This window comes from Gadus macrocephalus, chromosome 4 (assembly GCF_031168955.1).
Source record: "Gadus macrocephalus chromosome 4, ASM3116895v1".
Classification (NCBI taxonomy): domain Eukaryota; kingdom Metazoa; phylum Chordata; class Actinopteri; order Gadiformes; family Gadidae; genus Gadus; species Gadus macrocephalus.
Genome location: NC_082385.1, coordinates 24,542,951 through 24,567,302, shown reverse-complemented (window position 1 = coordinate 24,567,302; position 24,352 = coordinate 24,542,951). Strand labels below are relative to the sequence as shown.

The 24,352-nt window shown below is 41.8% G+C and overlaps 1 protein-coding gene across 2 annotated transcripts in view; it reads left to right on the top strand.

Moving 5' to 3' along the window:
* The window catches only part of eed (embryonic ectoderm development), a 32,778-nt gene that overhangs the window by 5,145 nt on the left and 3,281 nt on the right, over positions 1 to 24,352 (top strand). For both annotated transcript variants that reach the window (XM_060050749.1, XM_060050750.1), the window contains 8 exons: positions 39 to 104; positions 757 to 882; positions 2,289 to 2,370; positions 2,759 to 2,850; positions 3,309 to 3,442; positions 5,548 to 5,653; positions 9,506 to 9,664; positions 10,029 to 10,102. In XM_060050749.1, the coding sequence (XP_059906732.1) occupies positions 39 to 104; positions 757 to 882; positions 2,289 to 2,370; positions 2,759 to 2,850; positions 3,309 to 3,442; positions 5,548 to 5,653; positions 9,506 to 9,664; positions 10,029 to 10,102 (839 nt within the window). The remainder of the gene's footprint in view (positions 1 to 38; positions 105 to 756; positions 883 to 2,288; positions 2,371 to 2,758; positions 2,851 to 3,308; positions 3,443 to 5,547; positions 5,654 to 9,505; positions 9,665 to 10,028; positions 10,103 to 24,352) is intronic.

Below are 24,352 nucleotides of genomic sequence, written 5' to 3'. Positions count from 1 at the left end.
TGCCTGGCTTACTGACTGTTCCTCTGCCGTCTCTATAGGTGACCCTGTATGAGTGCCACTCTCAGGGAGAGGTCCGACTGCTGCAGTCTTACGTTGACGCGGACGTATCCTTTCACCCGCAAACTCGTTCATTAGTCTAGTTTCCCTTGTACGTATGCAGGTCAACTCTTTGCAACAACTTCACTATTTGTCGTTTAACATGCAAACATACACTAATTTAACGTCCAAAGTGACTTGCAGTGAGTTCAGATATGTTTAAGGATCAGTTAGGTGTTAGGGAGCTCTTGTTAATGGATTAATCTATGAAAAGCAATTATTTTTCTAAAGTAATTTCAATATCAGCTGGATGAGACAACGGCAAACACTGCAGAACCAGTTGCTCTTCCCATCCTTTAAGCTCTGCTTGAGGTGGTTTCACCAGAATACATACGTTTACAAAAGAGCCACTAGCTGCTACGAAGGTTACCACAGCTCACCACATGTTACTAGAGGTTACTATGACTACCGTCACCATTACAAGTACTTATAAACATGGTTTGAGTCTTGTGGTGGTTGAGGAAGTATGGTTTGATTCAACCTCTTTAAGCAAGGATCACCTCTTCTGACCTTTGACTCGTGTCATGACCATTCCGCCCAATTACCGCTGAAGTGCGTGTGTGATAGGCCTGTTGGCGTCACAAAATTCTGCCTGCCGGTTCGCCTGGTTCTGAATTGGGGTCTGTTTCCCCTTGACCTTTGACCTTCCCCCGCTCAAAGGCAGATGAGAACTTCTACACCTGCGCCTGGACCTTTGACACCAACACCAGCCACCCCCTGCTGGCCGTGGCGGGCTCCCGCGGAATCATCCGGATCATCAACCACATCTCCATGCAGTGCATCAAGGTGAGCTTTGGGGTGGTGGTGGGGAGGGGGCTTCAACCTGTACCGATCACCGCAGACACTCAGGCCTCACCTGGTTGGTTCCATCACATGTGACATCGCAAGTTTGGTTTGCGATGCTTCTCGCGTAACGTATGTTAACTTGCATTTGAGTTTGACCAAAGTTTCTTTTGCTTCTGTTCTATATATCTATCGACTTATTTTAACATGGAGTTATCGAGCATTGAAAGTAGCATGTATCTAGTGTTACTCAGGCAGGCAGTGGCAATTCTAGTGAAAAGATTAACATGAAGTAATTTAATATGCAGTACTGGTTTAATCTAATTTGAACATGAACTGAGTTAGGGTACAGTATGTCTAGTTGAATTCAGATAAACCTTAATTCAGTTAGGATACAGTATGTCTAGTTGAATTCCGATTAACATGAACTGAATTATGGTACAATATGTCTTGTTTAATTCAGATAAACATGGAGAGAGAATAGCCTTACTCAAAAAAAAATAGTGGTCAATTTTTTTTATTTATTTTTTTGGCATCTACTTGATACAGGAGTATCGGTTCTTATTAGGGATGTGCATTTCTGGCAAAAAATACTATTCAATATTCGCTGAGAAGTATTCGAATAGTATCCGAAAATCGGTCAATCAAGAACCCCCCAAACACACGCCTCGTATAAACGCACACACAATGACACAGGGAGAGGCTTTTATGATTTGCATGAAATCAATTTGTTTATTTCAACAACTGCGCCACCAACATTCAACATCAAAATTATTTCAAAGTGGGCTTAGTCAGATAGGCCTACATGCACCGAAAACAGATCACTATTTATTTTACTGAACACAGCCTGCATGACGGTGAACTGGACACGTCTTTAGCATATGGAAACTGGCCAAAAAAATGACTTCACACAGTGTCTTTTTACAATTGATTTGTTGCCTGCATTCGTAGTGTTGATCAGCAGAGAAATAGTCTACCAAAGACGTTGACGTCGCTTAGCATCTGAGGACGATGTGGTTGATAAGTTAGTGGACTACTTAGGCAGTGATACGACAGACAAAGAAAAAAAATTCACTTTCCTTGACAGCGGTCATTATATGCTTAGCAACGGTGATTTATCAAAAATGTTTTGTACGTGACTCTGAATATTCGACTATTCAACGATCGTTGACCATCCCTAGTTCTCATTACATCCCTACAGCTGATTGTGGCCAGGCTGTTAAGGAAATGTGTTGGGTTTCAATTTGAATGGTGGCTCTGAGATAACCCCCTGTGGGATACATTTGCGTGCCGGAGTAACGGTTCTGTGATGAGGTAACGTAAGGACACCGTATCAGCTGTGTTGACATAACAAGGCTGGAAGGGCCAGGTGCGTGCGGACCACTGACTCCCTGTTGTGGTTCATCCAGCACTATGTAGGTCACGGAAACGCCATCAACGAGCTCAAGTTCCACCCCCGCGACCCCAACCTGCTGCTCTCAGTCAGCAAAGGTAAGGCGACCACGCCAAGGTAACCCTCGGTTACCCTGTTTCTACGGTAACCACCCCCATGGTTCCATTTCCACATAGAAGCATATATACACAACTAAATTACATTTAGGGCATTTAGCAAACCAAGCAGGGCAACAGCTAGATCATCAGGAGCAGTCAGGGTGAGTCGTCTTGCTCAGGGACACCTGGACACTCGGCTAGGAGGAGCCATGCGTCGAACTAGCAACCTTCGGTTACAAGTTGCTCGACCTCCTGAAATAAGCCGAGGATATCGGATGGCCATGGTCCATTAGTTCTATTGTAAAGTGTGTGTGTGTGTGTGTGTGTGTGTGTGTGTGTGTGTGTGTGTGTGTGTGTGTGTGTGTGTGTGTGTGTTCTCTCTCCACAGACCACGCCCTCCGCTTGTGGAACATCCACACGGACACGCTGGTGGCCATCCTGGGCGGTGTGGAGGGCCATCGCGACGAGGTGCTGAGTGCCGTGAGTAGCACTCAAACCTTCAATCAATCACTTAATACACGTCGTCAGTAAGGACGCCCTGGCCCCGGGGACAAGTCTGCCGGTTCACCTCAGGAGCACCGCCATTTTATAAAGATCGGAAACAAGTAAATGTCATTTGTTTTCAGCCCCTTGTCTCTCAAAGAGCTTCACAGGCCACGTTTTAGGACCCGGTCCTCTGACCTGTCAGAGGAAAGCAAGAACGTATATTAATGTCTGAATCTATCTGTGTCCTCTGAAGCTCAACTGGTGGAGTATAATAGGAACATTAAGCCAGGGTTAAGGCTTTATTTGTTATTGAAGTGGTCAAAAGTTGGACCATTGACGCCCAGCATTTTAGTTGTCGAAATTAGTTCTCCGCCACCTTGCTTTAATTTATTCAAAATTTTCTGCAGAAAACAGGAGGTTGATTTTGGGTGGTGGTGTTTGTGTGTGTTTAGGACTTTGACCTGCTCGGGGAGAAGATCATGTCGTGTGGCATGGACCACTCTCTGAAGCTGTGGCGTATCGATTCGGAGAGGATGAAGAAAGCCATCCGGGGATCCTACGAGTACAACCCCTCCAAGACCAACAGGTAAGAAGACAACGACAACAACATGCTGTAAATAACAACACACCACACTAGGGATGGGCCGATAGTCGATACTATCGACGATAGATGGATTCCATCGTCGATCGTCTCAAGTAGCCGATAGACGATAGATGGATTCCATCGTCGATCGTCTCAAGTAGCCGATAAAAAGCCGATAATTATATTTTAATAATAATAATTATTATTATTTTTTTTTATTATTATTTTTTTAAGCACTGTGGTAGCTATTTTTTTCAACTTAAAAAGCCCCGCAAATTGTAATTGAAATTAACTGGCACCGGTGGAAAACATACTATGTAGCGCTGACCTGCCGTATTCACTCACTGCTGCGAGAGGAGAGGGAGGGGCTCGAAACCTACCGGTCTGCTCGCACGGCGAAATTACATCACACCCCGCTGCACAATTTCCGGGTCACAGCTGTGGTACATGAGCTGTGTTCGAAATCGTTCCCTATTCACTCACTCACTATTCCCTATAGTGTTCATGATATAGTGCACTACATAGGGAACGAACAAACGAGAATTCGGACACTACGCTGAACAATTCTAAACGTCATTTGCGTCAGTAAATGCGCCGGGTATTTGTGTGACGCAGACAGATGCGCCCAGATCATGTAAACAAACCGGGCACTCTCGAGGAAAGCTGGAGGTTGTATTGATGTTGAATGTTACATTTCCTTGAACAAGGTTTTTCTTATTAATTTTGAATGTTTAATTTTCTTGTTAAATCCCAAATAAATTGTTTATTTCTAAACGAAAGCCGGAGACTCCATCATTAAATGTATTCGTTTTCGCCGCTTGCGGTTATTGAGCTTCTTCTTCTCCTCCGGAAAAACACGACCGCATTGCATTGTGGTATATGGGAGTAACACGTAGGGAACATCATATGTACACTCACATTTTGGGTATTTTAAGTGCACTATATAGGGCATGAAATTAACCAGTGAGAATTCGAACAACACTACAAAATAGCGAGCACCCTATATAGTGCACTATATCCGTGATAGGGAACGATTTCGAACACAGCTACGACCTGTGTGTCATCAGCGTGTGTCATCATGACAGCGCCGACGCATCGAAACTTAAATCAGCGGAGGCTCACGGCTCACGCTGGTCCAAGGGGAAGACAATCGTATTTGTTTTTAAGAAAAAAATCGAAAAATAAAAATGTTTTTTTTCAAAGTGATAAATTATTATAAATAATTAATATTATGCAATTATTATAAAGTTGCCCCCCCCGATAGTATCGACTATCGGCGATCGCTAGGGGGCGCTATCGGACGATGGAAGCTTGTAGACGATTGCCCAACCCTACACCACACCCTGAACAATCAGACTGTAAACAGAGGTCTGGTAATACAGGGTCTTTGCAGTCTCGGCTCATTTTGTTCTACACTGACATTATTAGGGGCGGGAATCACGATACAAGGCACGATACATGGCCCGCGAGACCGATAATGTTGCGTGAAGCGATTCTGCAATAATCAATAATAATCAGTAAGACAATCCTACAAAGATACATCATGATACAAGTGTTAAGGATGAATAAAAAACGACTGAAAAGATAAAGTGCTGTATTACGGTCTTTATTCTTGGTCCAAACAGAGTTTTTCAGTTACTTGTCGATGGTAAGTTATCTTCAAGTTTCCTTCATTCATGTATTGAGCGCCACCTCGAGGTGCAGGGAAATCAGTTTAGAGCGCCTTATTTATTAATCAAATAAATCTGTATTTGGGGCCTGTCTAACTCGTCATGAATAAAGCATAAAAATGCAAAAATAAATATGCAATAGAAAATATAGAGAAATTGGGAAAATATGTATATTTGGCGCCAGTCTATCCAATCTTGTATCGCACTAAAAAAGGCGACGCTACATCGCTGCAACGATATTTTGTCCCACCTCTACTCATCATATTCAATAACTTTCCCTCAAGAGAAACAAGGTCATGCAGTGCCTGGCGTCTCCATTGTATGCTTTGATTTTTAACCTGTTGCTTCAGAGGAGAGTGATAGCTGAAGACTCAGTGTTACTGCAAACAACGACTCTGTGTGTTTCACGGTTTGTCGTTTGTCGCGTTCTCTTCCAAGGCCATTCGTGTCGCAGAAGATTCACTTCCCGGACTTCTCAACGCGAGACATCCACAGGAACTACGTGGACTGTGTGCGCTGGCTGGGAGACCTGCTGCTCTCTAAGGTGAGGACCCCAACCGACACACACACACCCCGTTGCCACGGCGAATGGGGTATGATGTGATTACAACTTAAAGGACAATTCCAATATTTTGAACATTGAACCCCCTTTCTGGTTTGTCTAGGATGAAATAGAGTGGTTAACACCGACATTTTTCGGAATCAAACCATTCTGGTATATGGCTTATTTCAAATCGCCCCTGTCTGCGTCACAATGGGTGGCTATGGGCATTCATAAACCTACCCTAAACGTTTGTTTTCAGAAATGTGTAACTCACTGAGTGGTTAATGATATTCGTTGGTGTTCCTAATCAAGTATTGTAGCGAAATACAGTTTCTGGAGTGTTTTATTTGGCATTTTGTAAATCCATTGAAACCGGACCGGAAACGGAAAGGGGGGGCTGGTTGTAGTCGTTTCGCTCGGTTCTAGCCCTACTGTTTTGACGGAGAACCGAGCGAAAAGACTACAACCAGCCTTTCCGGTCCGGTTTCCGTTTCAATGGATTTGAAGGCAGGCAGGGGCGATTTGAAGTTAGCCAAATACCTGAGACAGGACCAATATTCAAAATGTTGCTGTTAACCACTATTTCATCCTAGACAAATGTAATTAAATCAAACGTAATTAAAGGGGACTTCTTTTTGAGGGAGATTAAATCAAACAGAGTATACATTTAATAAGCATGCAATACGAATAAGAAAAAGCATAATTAGTAAAGTATTTGAATTGTTTTATTATGTTGGCAAGCAAGAAGTAGAATAAATGGGATATTCAGTCGTATTAAAACGGTTTGTACAACCAACCGCACAACAAGACATGATTGCGGCTCTTGTCGCTCGTCTCTTTCTGCATATGACATGCTCGTAGAACGGGGAGTGACGTACACTGATAATCCCTCTATAGAAAGTACACTGGTGTGAATTTGCGCTACGGTATGGATTTTGACGTTACCGTGAGACCGGTGTGACTGGTAGACAGCCACGTTTACATGGACACTTGTGATCCGATTAAAAGTGGAAGAACAGCTCAATCGGAATAAAAAATTATCATATATACGGCTCAATCGGAATACAATTCTCTGATCATAATATAATTCCATGAGGAATAGAAGAGGTGGTGTAGTCCGCTATAATCGACATGTATACATTTATTCCGATTGGTTTGGGGTGGGTGCGGCTACTTTTTAACTTGGAGAGATGGCATCGGCAGCTGCTGTGTTTCGCAATTGGTCGGTACTTTTATGCATACCGAACTTGACCACTGTCAAGGAAAGTGGATTTTTTGCCTGATTCACGTCTTTCTTCTCACTCCAGACCAGCATAACGGTTGTGCGCGAGAGACATACGAACGAAAGCTTACCACTTATGTAAATGCCATAGTAGGGTTGGGCAATCGTCTACAAGCTTCCATCGTCCGATAGCGCCCCCTAGCGTTCGCCGATAGTCGATACTATCGGGGGGCAACTTTATAATAATTTTATAATATTAATTATTTATAATAATGTATCACTTTGAAAAAAATCACTTTTTTTTCTCATTTTTTCTTAAAAAAACAATTACAATGGTCTTCCCCTTGGACCAGCGTGAGCCTCCGCTGATTTAAGTTTCGATGCGTCGCGCCGGCGGCGCTGTCATGATGACACACGCTGATGACACACAGCTCGTTGCTGTGTTCGAAATCGTTCCCTATCACGGATATAGTGCACTATATAGGGTGCTCGCCATTTTGTAGTGTTGTTCGAATTCTCAAATGTTAGTGTACATATGATGTTCCCTACGTGTTACTCCCATATACCACAATGCAATGCATTCGTGTTTTTCCGAGGAGAAGAAGAAGCAATACATTTAATGATGGAGTCTCCGGCTTTCGTTTAGAAATATCAAGAATTTATTTGGGATTTAACAAGAAAATGTAAAATTAAAAATTAATAAGAAAAACCTTGTTCAAGGAAATGTAACATTCAACATCAATACAACCTCCAGCTTTCCTCGAGAGTGCCCGGTTTGTTTACATCAGTGGTTTTCAAACTGTGGGGGGCGCCAGAGTTCTTCAGGGGGGGCGCGACGTGAGAAAATAATGAACCCGAAAAAAGCCCTGAAAGTCGATGATTCAAATCATCAGTCGTACTTCAACTGTAGAAGTAACATAACTAAATAAATTTTCAACCGTTTATCTTCGTGCAAACCATTTAACAAATCTAAACACTTGTATCTTCAATAATAGCTAAACAGAATTTCGATATCATTTAAAATTTCTTCTGAATCACAGTTTTAGTTTCATACCGCTTCGTTTTCAGCTGTTTCCATTGAAGACGTCAGCCCATTCTACACCTACTTCTAGACATCGTAACTCATTCCTTTTTCAACCGTTTACCATCGTTCAAACCATTAAACAAATCTACACACTTGTATCTTCAATACTATCTAAACAGAATTTTGATAGCATTTATACTTTTTTTTTCAGAATCACTGTTTTAGTTTCAAACCGGCATCGTTTTCAGTTGCTTATAATAATTTAGGTCACCATAGCAAAGCCAGTAAACAAACCCTGCCGATTAGTCGAATCTCTTGGCTGAAAAGGCAGATCCTGAATGAATCGGTGTAAACTGGCAGTTTACACGGATTAAGATGTTCAAATGTATTTAAAAAAGGTTAAGCTTAGATAAAGTTGTTAAATTGTGTTAAGAATGTGTTTAAAAACGCACAAAGATGTTGTAATGTTTCAGAAATATGTTTAAAATATTTAAAAAATATGTTCCAAATGTTTTAAAATCATGATCGGAGATGTTGAAATGTGTAAAATAATTAAAATAGCTTTCAAAACACAGGTATTTAGAAAAAAAAAAATTGGGGGGGGGGGGGGGGGGGCTCAGCTGAATTTTTTTCTCTGAGGGGGGGCTCACTCTCTCACACTTTAAAAACCCCTGGTTTACATGATCTGGGCGCATCTGTCTGCGTCACACAAATACCCGGCGCATTTACTGACGCAAATGACGTTTAGAAATGTTCAGCGTAGTGTCCGAATTCTCGTTTGTTCGTTCCCTATGTAGTGCACTATATCATGAACACTATAGGGAATAGTGAGTGACTGAATAGGGAACGATTTCGAACACAGCTCATGTACCACAACTGTGACCCAGAAATGGTGCAGCGGGGTGTGATGTCATTTCGCCGTGCGAGCAGACCGGTAGGTTTCGAGCCCCTCCCCTCTCCTCTCGCAGCAGTGACATTTTGCGGGGCTTTTTAAGTTGTAAAAATAGCTACCACAGCGCTTTAAAAAAAAAATATATATATATATATTAAAATATAATTATCGCCTTTTTATCGGCAACTTGAGACGATCGACGATGGAATCCATCTATGCCATAGGCCTATATACAGTACATTCGGATTGCATGATAGGAATCTATTCCGATTAGAAATCTAATCGGATCAGAAGTGTCCATGTAAACGCGGCTAGTGTTGTGTGTAACGCGTTACTACGGGGTACTATTTCATGTAAAACCTTAACACTGTAATAACAATATTAACGAGGTAATTATAACTTAACTTCAACACTGGACACAAAAACTCTCTGATACTCTCTGTCTATGTCTACTTTGTGACATATTGATTAAAAACTATGGACCAAGTCCCGTTGGGACATGTTGATTAATCCAACTCCTATGGTCTCTCTTGAAGTCGTGCTGGTATTAAAAAATATGGTGATGGTATTAAAAATTGTATTAAAAGGTAGTAAATTCAACTGTATAAACCCTGAAACAAGAAAGGGGGCTCAATGTTCGAAATACCGGAATTGTCCTTTAAGTGTGACCCGAGTCCCCATCTGTTGTTTGTGTGTGTATGTGTGTGTGTGTAGTCATGTGAGAACGCCATCGTGTGCTGGAAGCCGGGCAAGATGGAGGACGACATCGACCGCATCAAGGCCAACGAGTCCAATGTGACGGTGCTGGGCCGCTTCGATTATAGCCAGTGTGACATCTGGTACATGCGCTTCTCCATGGACTTCTGGCAGAAGGTCGGCATCCACACCTTTTTATATTATTATTGGATATGATTCATACTTTGAAGCTGCCTTTATTGGGTACAAAAACCATAATTTAGTGCTTGATCATTAATCACGGTTAGTAATTATAATGGTGCCGTCAAAGGTGAATAAAGAAAAAGATTAACCAAAGGTCGGAAACTTCTAAAATATTATTTTAGAAGGTCGGACCTCGAAGGGGATTTTGGAATTGTCCTCTGCTACTATCGATGATGAACCTTTTAGATCATTTGTTTTTCCTGTAGTTAGCTCGCCTTTGACCATCTTGGCAATTCCATTTGTGCTTGGACCCGGTGCTTTCTGCTTAATGAACAACCTATCCTCCTCTTATTTGCAGATGCTCGCGCTGGGGAACCAGGTGGGCAAGCTCTACGTCTGGGACCTGGAGGTGGAAGACCCCCACAAAGCCAAGTAAGTGTCACCCGACCGTTCAGGGAGCAAGACGTCCAGTACATGACTGCAGTGCCAATGGCCCTGGCGCCGCAGTGGGTCCACGGATACTGCACTGTGGCTGCCCAATGCTGCTAGCGCTTCGAGTGATTGGTTGAAAGCAGAGATGACATTTTGTTGTACTAATCTTGTTTTTGTAATCTAATCTGGTACTCGCCACTTGTACAATCGCAAAGCCAGACACGCCTCATGTAATGGATAAAAACACCATGCATGCCTCGCGTGTAGGGATGGGGATCGACACCCGGTTCTATCAAGGACCCGGTTCCACTTTTTTCAAAACCCGAAAATCATTAACGTTTGGGCTAATCGATACCACTATCGAGTCCCGTCGCTCATTTATAAAAAAAAATTGTCCTGTAACGTAATGTTGTGTCCCTCGAGTCGCGTCACGGCAAACATGTATTACAAGTGAAACAAGTGAAGTCTGGCGGTAAACTTTGCTCGCGAGGGTGGCTGAACGGGCGAAAAGGGTAAAAATCATTTATTGTAAAGGGGGGAACACAACCTCAATGGCCAAGTACATTAGCATTGTGCATCAAATGAAGGCCAAATGCAGTACCTTCGACTGTCTTCGAATTGAAAAGTCTCCTCCTGTCGCACCATAGGCGGGCCTGTCTTAATCATCCACTCAAAGTACGAAAGGTAATCGCACACACAGACATTGTCGCTATAGTCCCGTCAGTTAAAAATAGTAATCCAATTGTGTAATCTGTGTTATAATCGGTAGCATACAAGCTAGTTATCTTAAAAAGTAAATAAAGTTTCAGATGTGCTGCGTGTTGAGGTTGGCTCAGTAAAACGACGGTTATCATAACGCGTTCAAATGTAACATAGAGAAAAGGTAAATTTAGCTTTAGGTGAGAAACATGAGTAATACTGTATTACTCAGGTTTCTGTATTACTAATACAATTATAGCCTATAGTGCTCTAATAATTGTAGTATATATAATTAAAACTACTGATGTATTAAGAATTACATATTTAATTTAAAATACCTAAATATTTTCCTCATCACTAAAAACACGTCGTATTTCCACCAATTAATAGAAAAGTATCGATTAAGACTCGGATCGTTAAGGAGTATCGAAAATGGCATCGATATCAATAAATCATGGTTCCCGCGGGTCCTTAAAAAGTCTTAAAAAGTCTTAATTTTTTTTGTGTAAAATTAAGGCCATAAATTGTCTTAAATTTACTGTAAATTTGCTCTAGGTATTAAATTTTGCAGAGGTTTTTTTAAGACTGGGAAATTGTCGCGCACAACAAATCACCTAGTGCGTCTTTTAATTACGGCATTTTCAGGAGTTTTACGTTACGTTGACATCAGTCATCGGGGGGCCGGTTGCATCTGCAGCCTGCAGCTGCGTCTGTAGGCTAACTTGCTGGCGCTACTTTTAGCTAGTGACGGTTGACATCATTAGGCCAACTTGCGCTACTTTCAGGATGGGACAGTGCAAATTCAATGAGAAATGGTTTGAGGAAGATACGTTTCGGGGGTGGTTGGAGAAGGCAGGTGACTACGAGGCAAGGTGTTGTTTACCCCGAAAGGCATTCATACTAGGGACCATGGGAGCAAAAGCTCTTGAGTCCCACATGAGGTCTCAGAAATATATCCGATACTCCGTGGCAGCTAGCGGGACTACAGCGATGCCCGTATTATTTGAAAGAAGTGGACTGAAAAGTTCAGCATCCGTGGCTAGTACTTCACATCAGACGGCGTTAACCGGCTTTGTGTCGCCACCAGAAACCCAGAAGGCGGAGGTATTGTGGGTTCTCCACACGGTGAGCAGACATAATTCCTTCAAATCGAACGAGGACATTAGTAACGTCTTGGCTGCTATGTTCCCAGATTCTGAGTTTGCGAAGTCGTTCACCTGCGGTGAAAACAAAACGGCCTATCTAGCCAAATACGGGATCGCATCTTTCATAAAAAGAGAGCTGTCACGCAGCGTAAACGATAAACAGTACGTCCTCATGTTCGATGAGTGAACAAAACCACTAAAAGCAAACAGATGGATATCCATGTGAGGTACTGGCCCACGGACGACACCGACAGCCATGTCTTATCGCGGTACTATGGATCACAGTTCATGCTGGATCATTTTAATGTAAGTATTCCAAACAGTAAATTAATTGAATTGTGTGACGGACTTTTTCCCAAAAATCATATTCGAAGTTTGTTTGTATATTAATATTCGAATATTTATTAATAATATTATGACCATTAAATTCCTTCAGTAAGACCTGGATTGGGCTTTGCGGGGTTTGTTTACCGGCGTTGCTATGGTTACCGGTCCTGCGTGTTCCGACGGTTTATTAGGTATCTAATAAATCGCTGTCTAATCAATACTTCATTCAATGCCTCTTCCGTGGTCATTACAATATTATGAGTAGACTGCGTCGGGTTCTCGCTCTCCCTCTTGGCCTGCCATAACAGGTTCGAATATTAAGGGCTGCCTAATATTTGTTTGCATTTTGATTTATTTTTTGGTGTGTGTGTGTGTGTGTGTGTGTGTGTGTGTGTGTGTGTGTGTGTGTGTGTGTGTGTGTGTGTGTGTGTGTGTGTGTGTGTGTGTGTGTGTGTGTGTGTGTGTGTGTGTGTGTGTGTGTGTGTGTGTGTGTGTGTGTGTGTGTGTGTGTGTGATCACTGTCAGCCGTGTTTACATGGACACATCTGATCCGCATAGTTGTGGAAGAACAGCTCAATCGGAATAGAAAAGGATCATATAATACGCCTCAATCGGAATACAATTATCTGTTCGTAAATCTGTTCGTCTGCTATAATCAACATGCATACACTTATTCCGATTAGTTTGGGGTTTAACTTAGGAAAGCTGCAGTAGTTCGCATTTGGTCCACTCCGCACTCCAAACTTGACCGCTGTCAAGGACGGTGGATTTATTGCCCGATTCATGTTTTTTTTATCACTCTGTAGTAGTTACAGTAGTCCGGTAACATATCAACCCCAGCGTGTCCGGTTGCTAAGCGACGGTCATGGGTGACCATGGGTGACACGGGTGGGTTAATGTGTTCGCGTATCGTCGTGTCCGCGCGCTTCCGAGATAACTTTGCAAGAGTACTACTACTGCTAGTACTACGGCTACGGTTGATGTGTATAAGTGACTCAATTATACACACCTTTTCTATCAAATAATTTTTCAGACATTTTTTGGGTCTTAATTTATGTATGTGTTGGTCTTAAAAAGTCTTAAATTTGACTTTAAAAATGGTGCAAGAACCATGTAAATATTAATGATCCCAATCCCTACTCGCGTGACCAGTCTGTTCCAAATCATTAATCCTGAGATTGCCCGTACATATATGGGTGATGAAGACTTAAATAATTTTTAGGACACATTCAATTTAAATTTAGAGCAATGATTGGGAGCAGGGTTGCCGCGGTGTGGACATTTTCACACCGAGTAATACGCTCGTGTCAACACCGGTATTACCGGTATAAACGGTATTATATACTTTGAAACTATAGGTCAACCGCCATCTTCTCCGTCAACTCTCCTCTCACACTCGGTGACAGCGGCTGGCAGCGCGCCAATTCTCGGCGTCATAACGTTCTATACTAGTATAAAATAATTGTATCTATCATAATATCACGGCCAAAAGCTCTGTGCACCTCCGGATGGCTGTAGGAGCTCACGTAGGGATTGGGCTTCTCGGGGATTGTGTTGCTATGGTTACCGGTCTTCTAAGGAAGCGTGTCAATTCTCGGCGAGCCAATTCTCCCGCACAGAGCAGAACTGTATGGAGGTAGATTTGTGTCTTTATTATGCAATCAAAAATAATAGGTTTGAGAGCAAAACTTTCCACACTGCAATCAAAAAATAGGTTTGAGAGCAAATCTATCGACACTGCAATCAAAAAATGTTTTATTGCAAGATAAATTAATGTGATAAAAAAAATATTAATGGGAATCCAAAAGTTTTGTTTGCAAACCCAAAAGTTTTGTTTGCAAATCCAAAAGTTTTGTTTGCGAATCCAAAAGTTTTGTTTGCGAATCAAAAAGCTTTGTTTGCGAATCCTAAAGTTTTGCTTGTTCGTCAGGCCGACAATCTGCTTCTGGAGGCGGTCGGGTGGCAGCGGCTTTTCGGATGTTGCCAAGCTGTCACTCCGATCGAGACGTTTCTTACATCTTTCGGCGTAGGTCCCGCCCACGAGATTCAGCTCAACAGCAAGCAAAGCTTTTGGATTCGCAAGCAAAAATTTAGGATTCGCAAACAAAGCTTTTTGATTCGCAAACAAAACTTTTGGATTCGCAAACAAAACTTTTGGATTTGCAAACAAAACTTTTGGATTCCCATTAATATTTTTTTTATCACATTAATTTATCTGGCAATAAAACATTTTTTGATTGCAGTGTCGATAGTTTTGCTCTCAAATCTATTTTTTGATTGCAGTGTGGAAAGTTTTGCTCTCAAACCTATTTTTTGATTGCAGTGTGGAAAGTTTCGCTCTCAAACCTATTTTTTGATTGCAGTGTCGATAGTTTTGTTCTCAAACCTATTTTTTGATTGCAGTGTGGAAAGTTTTGCTCTCAAACCTATTTTTTGATTGCAGTGTGGGAAGTTTTGCTCTCAAACCTATTATTTTTGATTGCATAATAAAGACACAAATCTACCTCCATAGAACTGTGGCCTATTCTACACATTTTAATTTTCTTAATTATATTATTAATTTTTACTGAATTCGTTTTTTATCACAAAAAAAAACCTCTGTTGCCAGTGTGCAACACCGAGTAATCGGTGTTGGCCTCAACACCGGTAATACCGTACACCGCGGCAACCCTAATTGGGAGATACTGGCAGCAAAACAACCACGCCTACTGTTAATGATTGAATGGGTTGATGACAGGCTCTACCTAAACCTACATCAACCAAAACCTCTATCTTTGCTCTACCTCACTTTATTGGCGTCAAATATTGACCCTGGTAACCAGCAGATGTTGTGCGATGGCTCTATGTAACTATAGGGCTACCGACTGATAATGCACCAGGTACTATTCACTCTAAAACATTGAATTAATTTCAGGCAGTATGAAATCTTCCACTAATGCTGTATTCAAACTTTATTAAGTCTGACCCAGTAGCAAGTAACAACCACATTAATTATTTCACTTGCACAATAATCTCACAGGTGCATCTTTCCTTTGGTACCAGGATTAAATCGTATAGCCCTTGTAGTTGTGCAGATATACTCTAAGTGACGAAGAGGTTAAAGCGTTCACCAGGAAATGACGAAAGAAACGTTTACGTGCAGAGTCATAATTGGGTAAATAAACGAATAAGGCAAAGGCAAGGCAACTTTATTTATATTGCACTTTTCATACACAAGGCAGACTCAAAGTGCATCACATATAACCATTGTCGTACAATAAAATAATAGATACGTAAAAGAAAACATGCAAAGAAATGAGTAAAATAGAAAGTTAAAAAGGCATTTTAGTATTAAAATAGAAAATAAAGGCAAAGTTAAAAAACTTTTTAGAAAGTGCAATGTATTTAAGATTTAGCTGAAAGCTAAAGCAAACATAAAAGTCTTCTGTCTTGTTTTAAAGGTGCTCAGAGTTGGGGCAAGTCTTAAATCCTCAGGGAGTTTATTCCAGCTATTTGTTGCATAGTGCTTTCCCATGTTTCGTGTTTACTCTATGGATAATTAACAGATTGGTCTCAGAGGATCTTAGTAGTCTAGAAGGCTTATGTAGTGGAAGCATATCAGTTAAATATTTTTGGCCTAAACCATGAAGGGATTTGTAGGTTAGCAACATGATTTTAAAATAAATTGTCTGACCTACAGGAAGCCAATGTAATGATTTAAGAATTGGTGTAATATGTTTTGGTCTTTGTTAGAACTCTAGCAGCAGCATTCTGAACAAGCTGAAGCTTCCTCAGTTTGTTTTGGGAGACCTGTAAGGAGCAGTAATCAAGCTTGCTAGTGATAAAGGCATGTATACGTTTTTGTGAGTCTTCGTAGGACATGAGCCCTCTACGTCTTACATTTTTAACCCATTTAGGCCTAAAGCGCCTGGAAAAAATGCCTGTAAAACCTATAGGCGATTTCAGAAAAGCCCCCAAAACCTGAAGTTTTTCTAGAAATTCAGCTATTGTGTCAACGCCTACTAAATTACTGATTTCTCAGCCCCTGTAACAGATAGGAACACAATTCAAAAAGTATTTGAGAGCTGACACCTGTGGCTTACATGGGAAATTTGAGTTTTTATTTACAAATATTTACAATATTTACATACAGGTAGAAAAGTAAATAAAAAAGTAAAAAAATATGTAAAAGTGCAGGAACAGCACAAAACAGTAAAAAAAATAAAGTATAATAAAGTGAAATAAGTATATAAGAAAGTAATAAAGTATATAATAACAAACATGGGAAGGGGAACAGACTGGGACTAAAACTGTAAACAGTCTGCGTTTTAAATTACATGCACTTGTATGTGATGACTACTGAATAAAAGTATTATGCATAATACAAATACAATTGCATTCCATCCTAAGAAGTAGCGTAATTAAAAGATACAGGCTATAATTTGGGAATGTATAGTAGCCTAGGCATTATTGTTCTGGAGATCGCAGTTAGGTGTGAAATTCCAAAGAAGCTCTATTCTTTGGAAGAGATGTATTGCTAGTCTGGAGATCGCACTTAGGTGTGACATTCCAGAGAAGCTTATCTGGTTTTACGGGTGCTTTACGCATCTCCGGGACAGTAATACATCTCTTACATATAAACTGTCGTAATTTCTTATTACAGCATCATCACAATCAATAAGTATTACTATTGATAAGTATAAGTGACATTCCAGAGAAGCTTATCTGGTTTTACGGGTGCTTTACGCATCTCCGGGACAGTAATACATCTCTTACATATAAACTGTCGTAATTTCTTATTACAGCATCATCACAATCAATAAGTATTACTATTGATAAGTATAAGTGACATTCCAGAGAAGCTTATCTGGTCTTACGCACCCGGGTGCTTTGCGCATCTCCGGGACAGTAATACATCTCTTACATATAAACTGTCGTAATTTCTTATTACAGCATCATCACAATCAATAAGTATTACTATTGTCCTTGCCTCCAGATGGCCGCAAATCTGTCCCGGGACATATTTCTGGCGAATTGCGTCCGAAAGAGATTCTTACTCTGTCGCCAGTAATCTCTTCGCACCGGCAACACAAGCAGCCCCATTCCCATAGCCCCATTCCATACTTCTTCTTCCTCGTCGTCATTCACGAACATGTGCCTTAACCATAATTCCCGGTCAATCGGTTCGTATTCGTCATCAAAGTACTCGGCCTCATCAACATCTTCGAAGCCGAGAAACTCCTCGAAATCGCTACCGTCAGAAAAGTCTTCAGTCTCAAATTCCGCCACACTTGCTTGAAGAAATTTCTGAACTAAACTCACGAGGAACAAGTTGACACCTATATGTGTCTATTATGATGCATTTCAGTGGCCCAGAGGCCGACACTTTGGGCAAAAACCCCCCTTATACAGAAAAACGACGCAAACGCTTTCCCGTCCTTAAAGGTAGAATGACGCAACAGCGCCCCCGGCTTTAAAGGTAGAACAGCGGCAATGCTTTCCCGGCTTAAATGGGTTAAGGTGATAATATGCAGGTTTTGTAGCTGATGTGATGTGACTTTCGAAATGTAAATCTGAATCCATGATAACCCCTAGATTTCTGGCTTTGATTGAGGTTTTCAGGGACAGAGAGTGAAGGTGTTGGGTTACTTCAAGCCTTTCCGTTTTAGAACCAAATACAATTATCTCTGTTTTGTCCTCATTTAGTTGAAGGAAATTTCGGCACATCCATTCTTTGACTTGCTCAATGCACTGGCACAGCGGGGGGGCCGATAGTCATTTGGTGATAGCGATACATAGATTTGCCTGTCATCAGCATAGCAATGATGGTCAATATTGTTATTTTGCATGATTTGCCCTAGTGGGAGCATGTAGATGTTGAATAAAGAGGGTCCTAAGATCGAACCTTGTGGGACTCCACATGTCACGTTGGTTGATTCTGATACAAAGTCGCCAATGGAAACAAAGTAGTTCCTATTTTGTAGGCTAGGACCTGAACCAATTTAAGACTGCCTGAAAGCCCCACCCAGTTTTCTAACCTGTCCAGAAGTATTGTACGGTCTACAATGTCGAATGCAGCACTGAGATCAAGCAGCATTAGTATTGAGGTTTTGCCAGAGTCTGTGTTAAGACGGATGTCGTTTACAACTTTAATAAGGGCGTCTCAGTGCTGTGCAGGGGTTGAAATCCTGATTGGAAGGTGTCATAGCAACCAGTTGATGCCAGGAAGTGATTAAGTTGCTGGAGGACAACTTTCTCAATGATTTTACTTATGAAGGGTAGATTTGATATTGGTCTGTATTTGTTAAAAATAGAGGCATCCGCTTTTTTAAAAGGGGATTAATAACTGCAGTTTTCAAAGCTTTTGGGAAATTGCTTGACTGGAGAGAGATGTTAACTATCTGTAATATGTCTACTTCTAGGCAGTCGAAAACATTCTTAAAGAGGTTGGTAGATAAAGTATCAAGGCAACAGGTGGATGGCTTTAGTTGTGTCACAGTTTCCACAAGAGTTTGAGAGTCTAACATTAAAGCATGCCATCCTTGCCACGTTACTTTTGCCTTAACAGGGTTGTAGTCCAACATTTTTGTTTGAAGTGGAGATATTGATGGGGCGTCTGATGCCTTCAATTTTATCATTATAAAATGCTGCAAACTCATTGCTTTTCTGCGTGGAATGGAGATCAGGTGGAATTTGTGTTTGGGGGTTGGTCAGTCTGTCAACAGTTGCAAACAGGGTTTTTGCATTATTAGTGTTGGTTTTAATGATATTGGAGAAAAATGTTTCTCTAGCACTTTTTAAGTCTAAATTGTAGGCACGGAGGCTCTCTTTATAGATATCATGGTGAATATGAAGTTTTGTTTCACGCCAGATGCGTTCAACCTTCCTGCATTATTTTTTCTGTGCTGTTACAGAAGCAGCTGTTCTCCAGAGTGCCTTTTGCTTTCCAAAGACTTTTCGTTTTAACCTTATACGGTGCAATGACATCTATGACTTTCAACATTTTCACATTAAAGTTTTCTACAAGATCATCAGCAGAACATGGGTTGAGAGGTGGTAGCAAGGAGATGGCCTTTTTAAAAAGTACATTAGAATCTTCATTGATGTAGTTTTTTGACAGCATTTGATTTTGTCTGTATGTCGGGAATAAAAGATATGTTAAAGAAAACACAAAAGTGGTCAGACAAGGAAGGATCATTCACAGAGAGATCAGAAACATTGAGGCCCTTTGTGATAACCAGGTCTAGAGTGTGCCCCTTACAATGAGTAGCCTCTTTCACATGTTGAGACAGTTCAAATGTGTCCAAAATGGTAAAACGTTTTTTTGCACACTTGTCATTCAAATCATCAGTATGAAAATGGAAGTCGCCAGTTATAACTAGACAGACAAATTCTGTGGAGATGCTAGACAATAATTCTGTGAAGTCATCGAAAAAATGTGCAGAGTATGTGGGTTGCCTGTAACTAATTAATAGAACTCTGGGGGAGCATTTCAATACAGCACTAAGGTATTCGAATGATGGAAAATCACCAAATAACATCTGTTTCCCCTGAAATACATTTTTAAATGCAGCAGCAACCCCTCCACCTCTCTTGATCTACATGCATCAAAAAAGTTATAGTTGGGAGGAGCTGTCTCTATCAGAACGGTTGCACTGTTATTTTGTTCCAGCCATGTTTCAGTTAAAAACATAAAATCCAGTTTAGAAGTGGTAATAAAACCATCAACTAAAAATGATTTGTTATTCAGAGACCTAACATTAAGTAGAGCCATCCTGATGGTGTTGTTGATGGGCTTTAAGGTTGTTTTTGGTTTGGAGGCAATGAGATTTGTGAGGTTAGCAGTGTGTCTAAGTTTCCCTTTGTTTACTCTCTTAGTGGTTACAGCATGAATGCAAAAGTTGCCATGTTTTGACGTAGGCAACCTTGGGTTCAGCAGATTATGTTAAACTTCCTTCATACTGTGTCTACGGCTGAAGCCTTTTTTGTCTCAGTAATACTAATACAGGCTGATAACACCCAAGCGGAGGGCTGGGGCGTCCTACGCTTGGGTGTTGTGGCCATGACGTGGCGATGCTATCATTGACACAGATTGATGCCAACATTTTCCAGTTTCTTAAATTCAGCTGGAAAATTCGTAAAGGGAGGAGAAAGTGGAGCTGGAGTTGTTGTTGTGGCTATGGGAGAGATGAGGCTGGAGGTCATCGTCGATGGGGGAATGCAGAGGAGGGGGTCTGTGGGCTGTCTGCTGTCTGTGTGGCAGATAGTGGCAGAGTAGATGTGTGGAATAAGATCTCAACAGGACTTTGAAAATCCATGTAAACACTAGGGCTGTAACGATACGCGTATCAAACCGAAAATCGCGATACTCAAAGCCACAAACCTGTCTCGCGGTGTGAGAAGGCAGAAGCGCGATATGCCCTTTCTAACTCTTCGGTCAAATTGTCCGATTGAAATTTGCTAATAATTTGTCTAAATAATAGTCTGCTGACAGCGCCCCCTCCTATCGATGCCGTAAATATGTGACGAGATGCCCTCTCTGTGATCACAGCTCTCCGTGGCTACGGAGAATTGCATTTCTCCACAGCCGTCGAAGTCCTCATATGCGATATGAACGACATTTATCCAGAGTGGGCCAAGCACGAAAAAAATTGCCTGTGTGATCCTGTCTCTATTGTTTTGTGTGATTTGACTGGCAGTTTGTCTGCTTATAGGTCGGAATGAAGCGGCCACCGATTATTGACAGGATGGGTACTTTATTCTACCGGACTCGTTCGCTTCTTCACTAGACACACGTGCTACCGCTCGCTCTCCTCGGTCGTCCACTCACTCACTGACGTCACTCACACACGCATACGCACACTGCCATTCTCCCGCACACACATATGCTACTCGTAACACTATGCCTCGTTATTGCGACGTTCATGTTTTTCCTCATCTATTGAAAGTTAGGCTATTAACGTGTTGCATTCTATACGGCCTGATTATGTCATTATTTAAGCTACATAGCCTAATAACTAAGAAGCGCTAATAAGGATATTTGAATAAACCAACCAAACAGTTAAAGGGGCCCTATTATGCCTACCAGCAAAAAGCAACTGCAATCTTTGGTTATTTCTTTATTAATTTAGCTATACTTTAATAGTATTCTTTCGGTTCAAATCTGTTCAGTGTTCCAAATTATTTGTTATTAAATGTTACATTAAGATAATTGGTATTTAAGTGTTTAAATAAAATGCTTTTTAAATTTAAAAGAATCGTGGGATGTATCGAACCGTGGGTCAAAAATCGTGATACAAACCGAATCGTGAATTTGTGTATCGTTACAGCCCTGGTAAACACCTTTATCAGATATACTTCAGACAGAAATCGGTACATGAACGGACAAGCAAAATCAGATAAGAATACCTAGATAACTAGTTCATAGTCCGCTTTCTACCTGCATGTAAACCAGCATCATATTGCTGTTCGCTGTTCGCGTTCTGCGCGTGCTCGAGATTTTGTAGCCGGGGGACTTGTGCCGGAAGTAGGAGACGGTAGTCGTGTTGTCGCCATAGATATATAAACAATTCTTATTTCTTTATAAATCTAAATATTGAATTATTTTTTTATGTTTATGGTTGACAAGAAACGCGATTTATTTAAAAAGGTGACGCAGAAGATGAAGGAAGCCGGTGTCATGCCATTACCCCATACGAAAAGTGTATCATCAACATGCATTCAGTACACACAACGCTTCGATTTCACCCAAGGCTGAATTAAAAGTACATGTTTTCCTAAACGTTGGTCATCAATGAGGTTGTAAACTAGTAACTCCGGGCACATCTATCAAAATAAACGTTTTTTTTATCTGACGTGTATACTATTTTTACTCATTGCGCCTGGACCGAACTGACGGGGATATTCTCTGATATTATGAATCTTAGAGTATCAGGTTCTCAGAATCTCAGGTACTTCCACAACAAAGATTCGTAGTGAGGGTTATCTCGGCCATGGTGGAGGAGGAATTGGGGGAAAGGAACTTTGACTTTGACTCTCTGAAGTCCAGATTTAAACGCCACATGGAGGAGAAAGGGATTGTTGCCGTATGCGGGACAGCTGTCAGTTCACTTCGGGTCCATGTCATTTCTCCGACGCTCCATTGTTCCGTCCTCTCGGTCGTATGCGGACTCCTCCGGCTGGACTCCTCCCGCTGCTCCGCCGCCGGAGGAGTCCGCATACAACCGAGAGGACGGAACAATGGAGCGTCGGGGAAATGACATGGACCCGAAGTGAACTGACAGCTGTCTATTGAAAACAACTTTCTCGAATGCCGCCTGAGTTTGTTGTTGCTGGTGACGTAAAGAGGTCAGCCGGTGGCTCTACTACCACTTGTTGAAAGGGCTACAGCGCCAACTAGATAGATAGATACTTTATTAATCCCGGGGGAAATTCGAGAACTAGCGAAGGGGTGTCAGCCATGCTCTGCCCATTATTCAATTCTCTGAAAGACCATGTACATTCAGACAAGTGACACGGTTCCGTTCGAGTAGCAAAACCGGTATATGGCTTAACCCGATCTAGCTGTCCCATGTAAACGCACTGAGTGACTCATTGGGTTCAATAGAAGCAGGTGGGTGGGGGGTGGTTGTCGAACATTGTAAAAACCCACATCACACTCCCTCAAGCGTGCATCAGATGGTGAGACAGTGGCTGTTGAACCCAATGAGTCACTCAGTTTGTAGATAAAGGTGGGAGACTTAAATTTTCCGTAGAATCTTCCCCGTGGGAGGTGTTGCTCAGGAGATTCCACTGAAAGTACAAGTAGTCTACTACAGGTGTCCTTTTTCTAGGTCTATGGGCATCAGATCATATTCATTTTTTCTACTGCACGTGATTTAGCCGCTTCCTCAATCTTGGGCGCAATGGCTCAGGAGCAGTGTTGTTTTTGGCAGGCATTTTAGATTTAGTTTTAGTCTTAGTCTTTTTGACGAAATGCTTCTTAGTTTTAGTCCCATTTTAGTCATTTCTATCTTTGAAAGTTTTAGTCTAGTTTTAGTCTGACGAAAACTCAAAAGGTTTTAGTCTAGTTTTAGTCCGACGAAAACTGTGTGCCGTGTGCGTGCAGGCGCAGCTGCGCGCGAGCGAGGCTTTTAGTGTGTGATGGGGGCGTGACTGTTAGGACAAGCAGCTGGCTCCATTTCTGATGTCTGAGCTCTTGATTGACATTGCACGCATATTATAGTTGGCGGGAAAAAAGCATGTTCGTCCACTCACTAACAATTTAGTCTCGTCTAGTTCTCGTCTGACGAAAATGTCTACATTTTTCGTCACATTTTAGTCTTTATATGGCTTTGGTGACGTTCGTCTTAGTCTCATTTTCGTCATGGAAAAAAGGGGTCTGACGACGTCATTTTCGTTTTCGTCTTGCCTGACGAAAACAACACTGCTCAGGAGGTAGAGCAGGTTTACTGGCAACCAGAAGGTTGCTAGTTCCATCCCTGGCTGTGTCTGGATGTCCCTGAGCAAGACTCCCTAACCGTTCCAGACGACCTGGCTGTCCCCTCACTAAGGCTCCGTCCACACGAAGCCGATTTCATGGCGAAACCGCAAAGGTCTTGTACGGTTCGGTCTTCCGTCCACACGAAGCCGGCGAATCCGCTGACCGAAACCGCAAACTTCTGAAACCACCCTCGGAGGTGGTTTCAAATCTATCCGGTTTCGTTTTGGTTTCGTGTGGACGCCTGAAACCGACTGAAACCGACCGCAAACCATGACATCATCGCCCCACCCCTCGACCTCCTAGCCAATGGCTCTTAAGCCCGCGGAGTCTCAGAAATCACAACAAAAAAGATGATGGCGGACTACAAGCTTGTAATCGTTCTGCAGCATATCATGTCCCTTGTTGGGTTGCTAAGCCATTATTTATTGAGAATCTAGTTCGCCATCGTAGAAGAGCTGTTTGTTTGTGTTGTTAGTGGTTCGGGGGGCAGCCTTTATGCGCATGCTCGCCTCTTCTTCTTCTGGATTTGTGTACCAGAAGCAGCGCCCCTTATGGGCCTGGAATGTTTACTACAGCGTTTCTACAGATCTATCCGGTTTCGCTTGGCTTCGTCTTTAC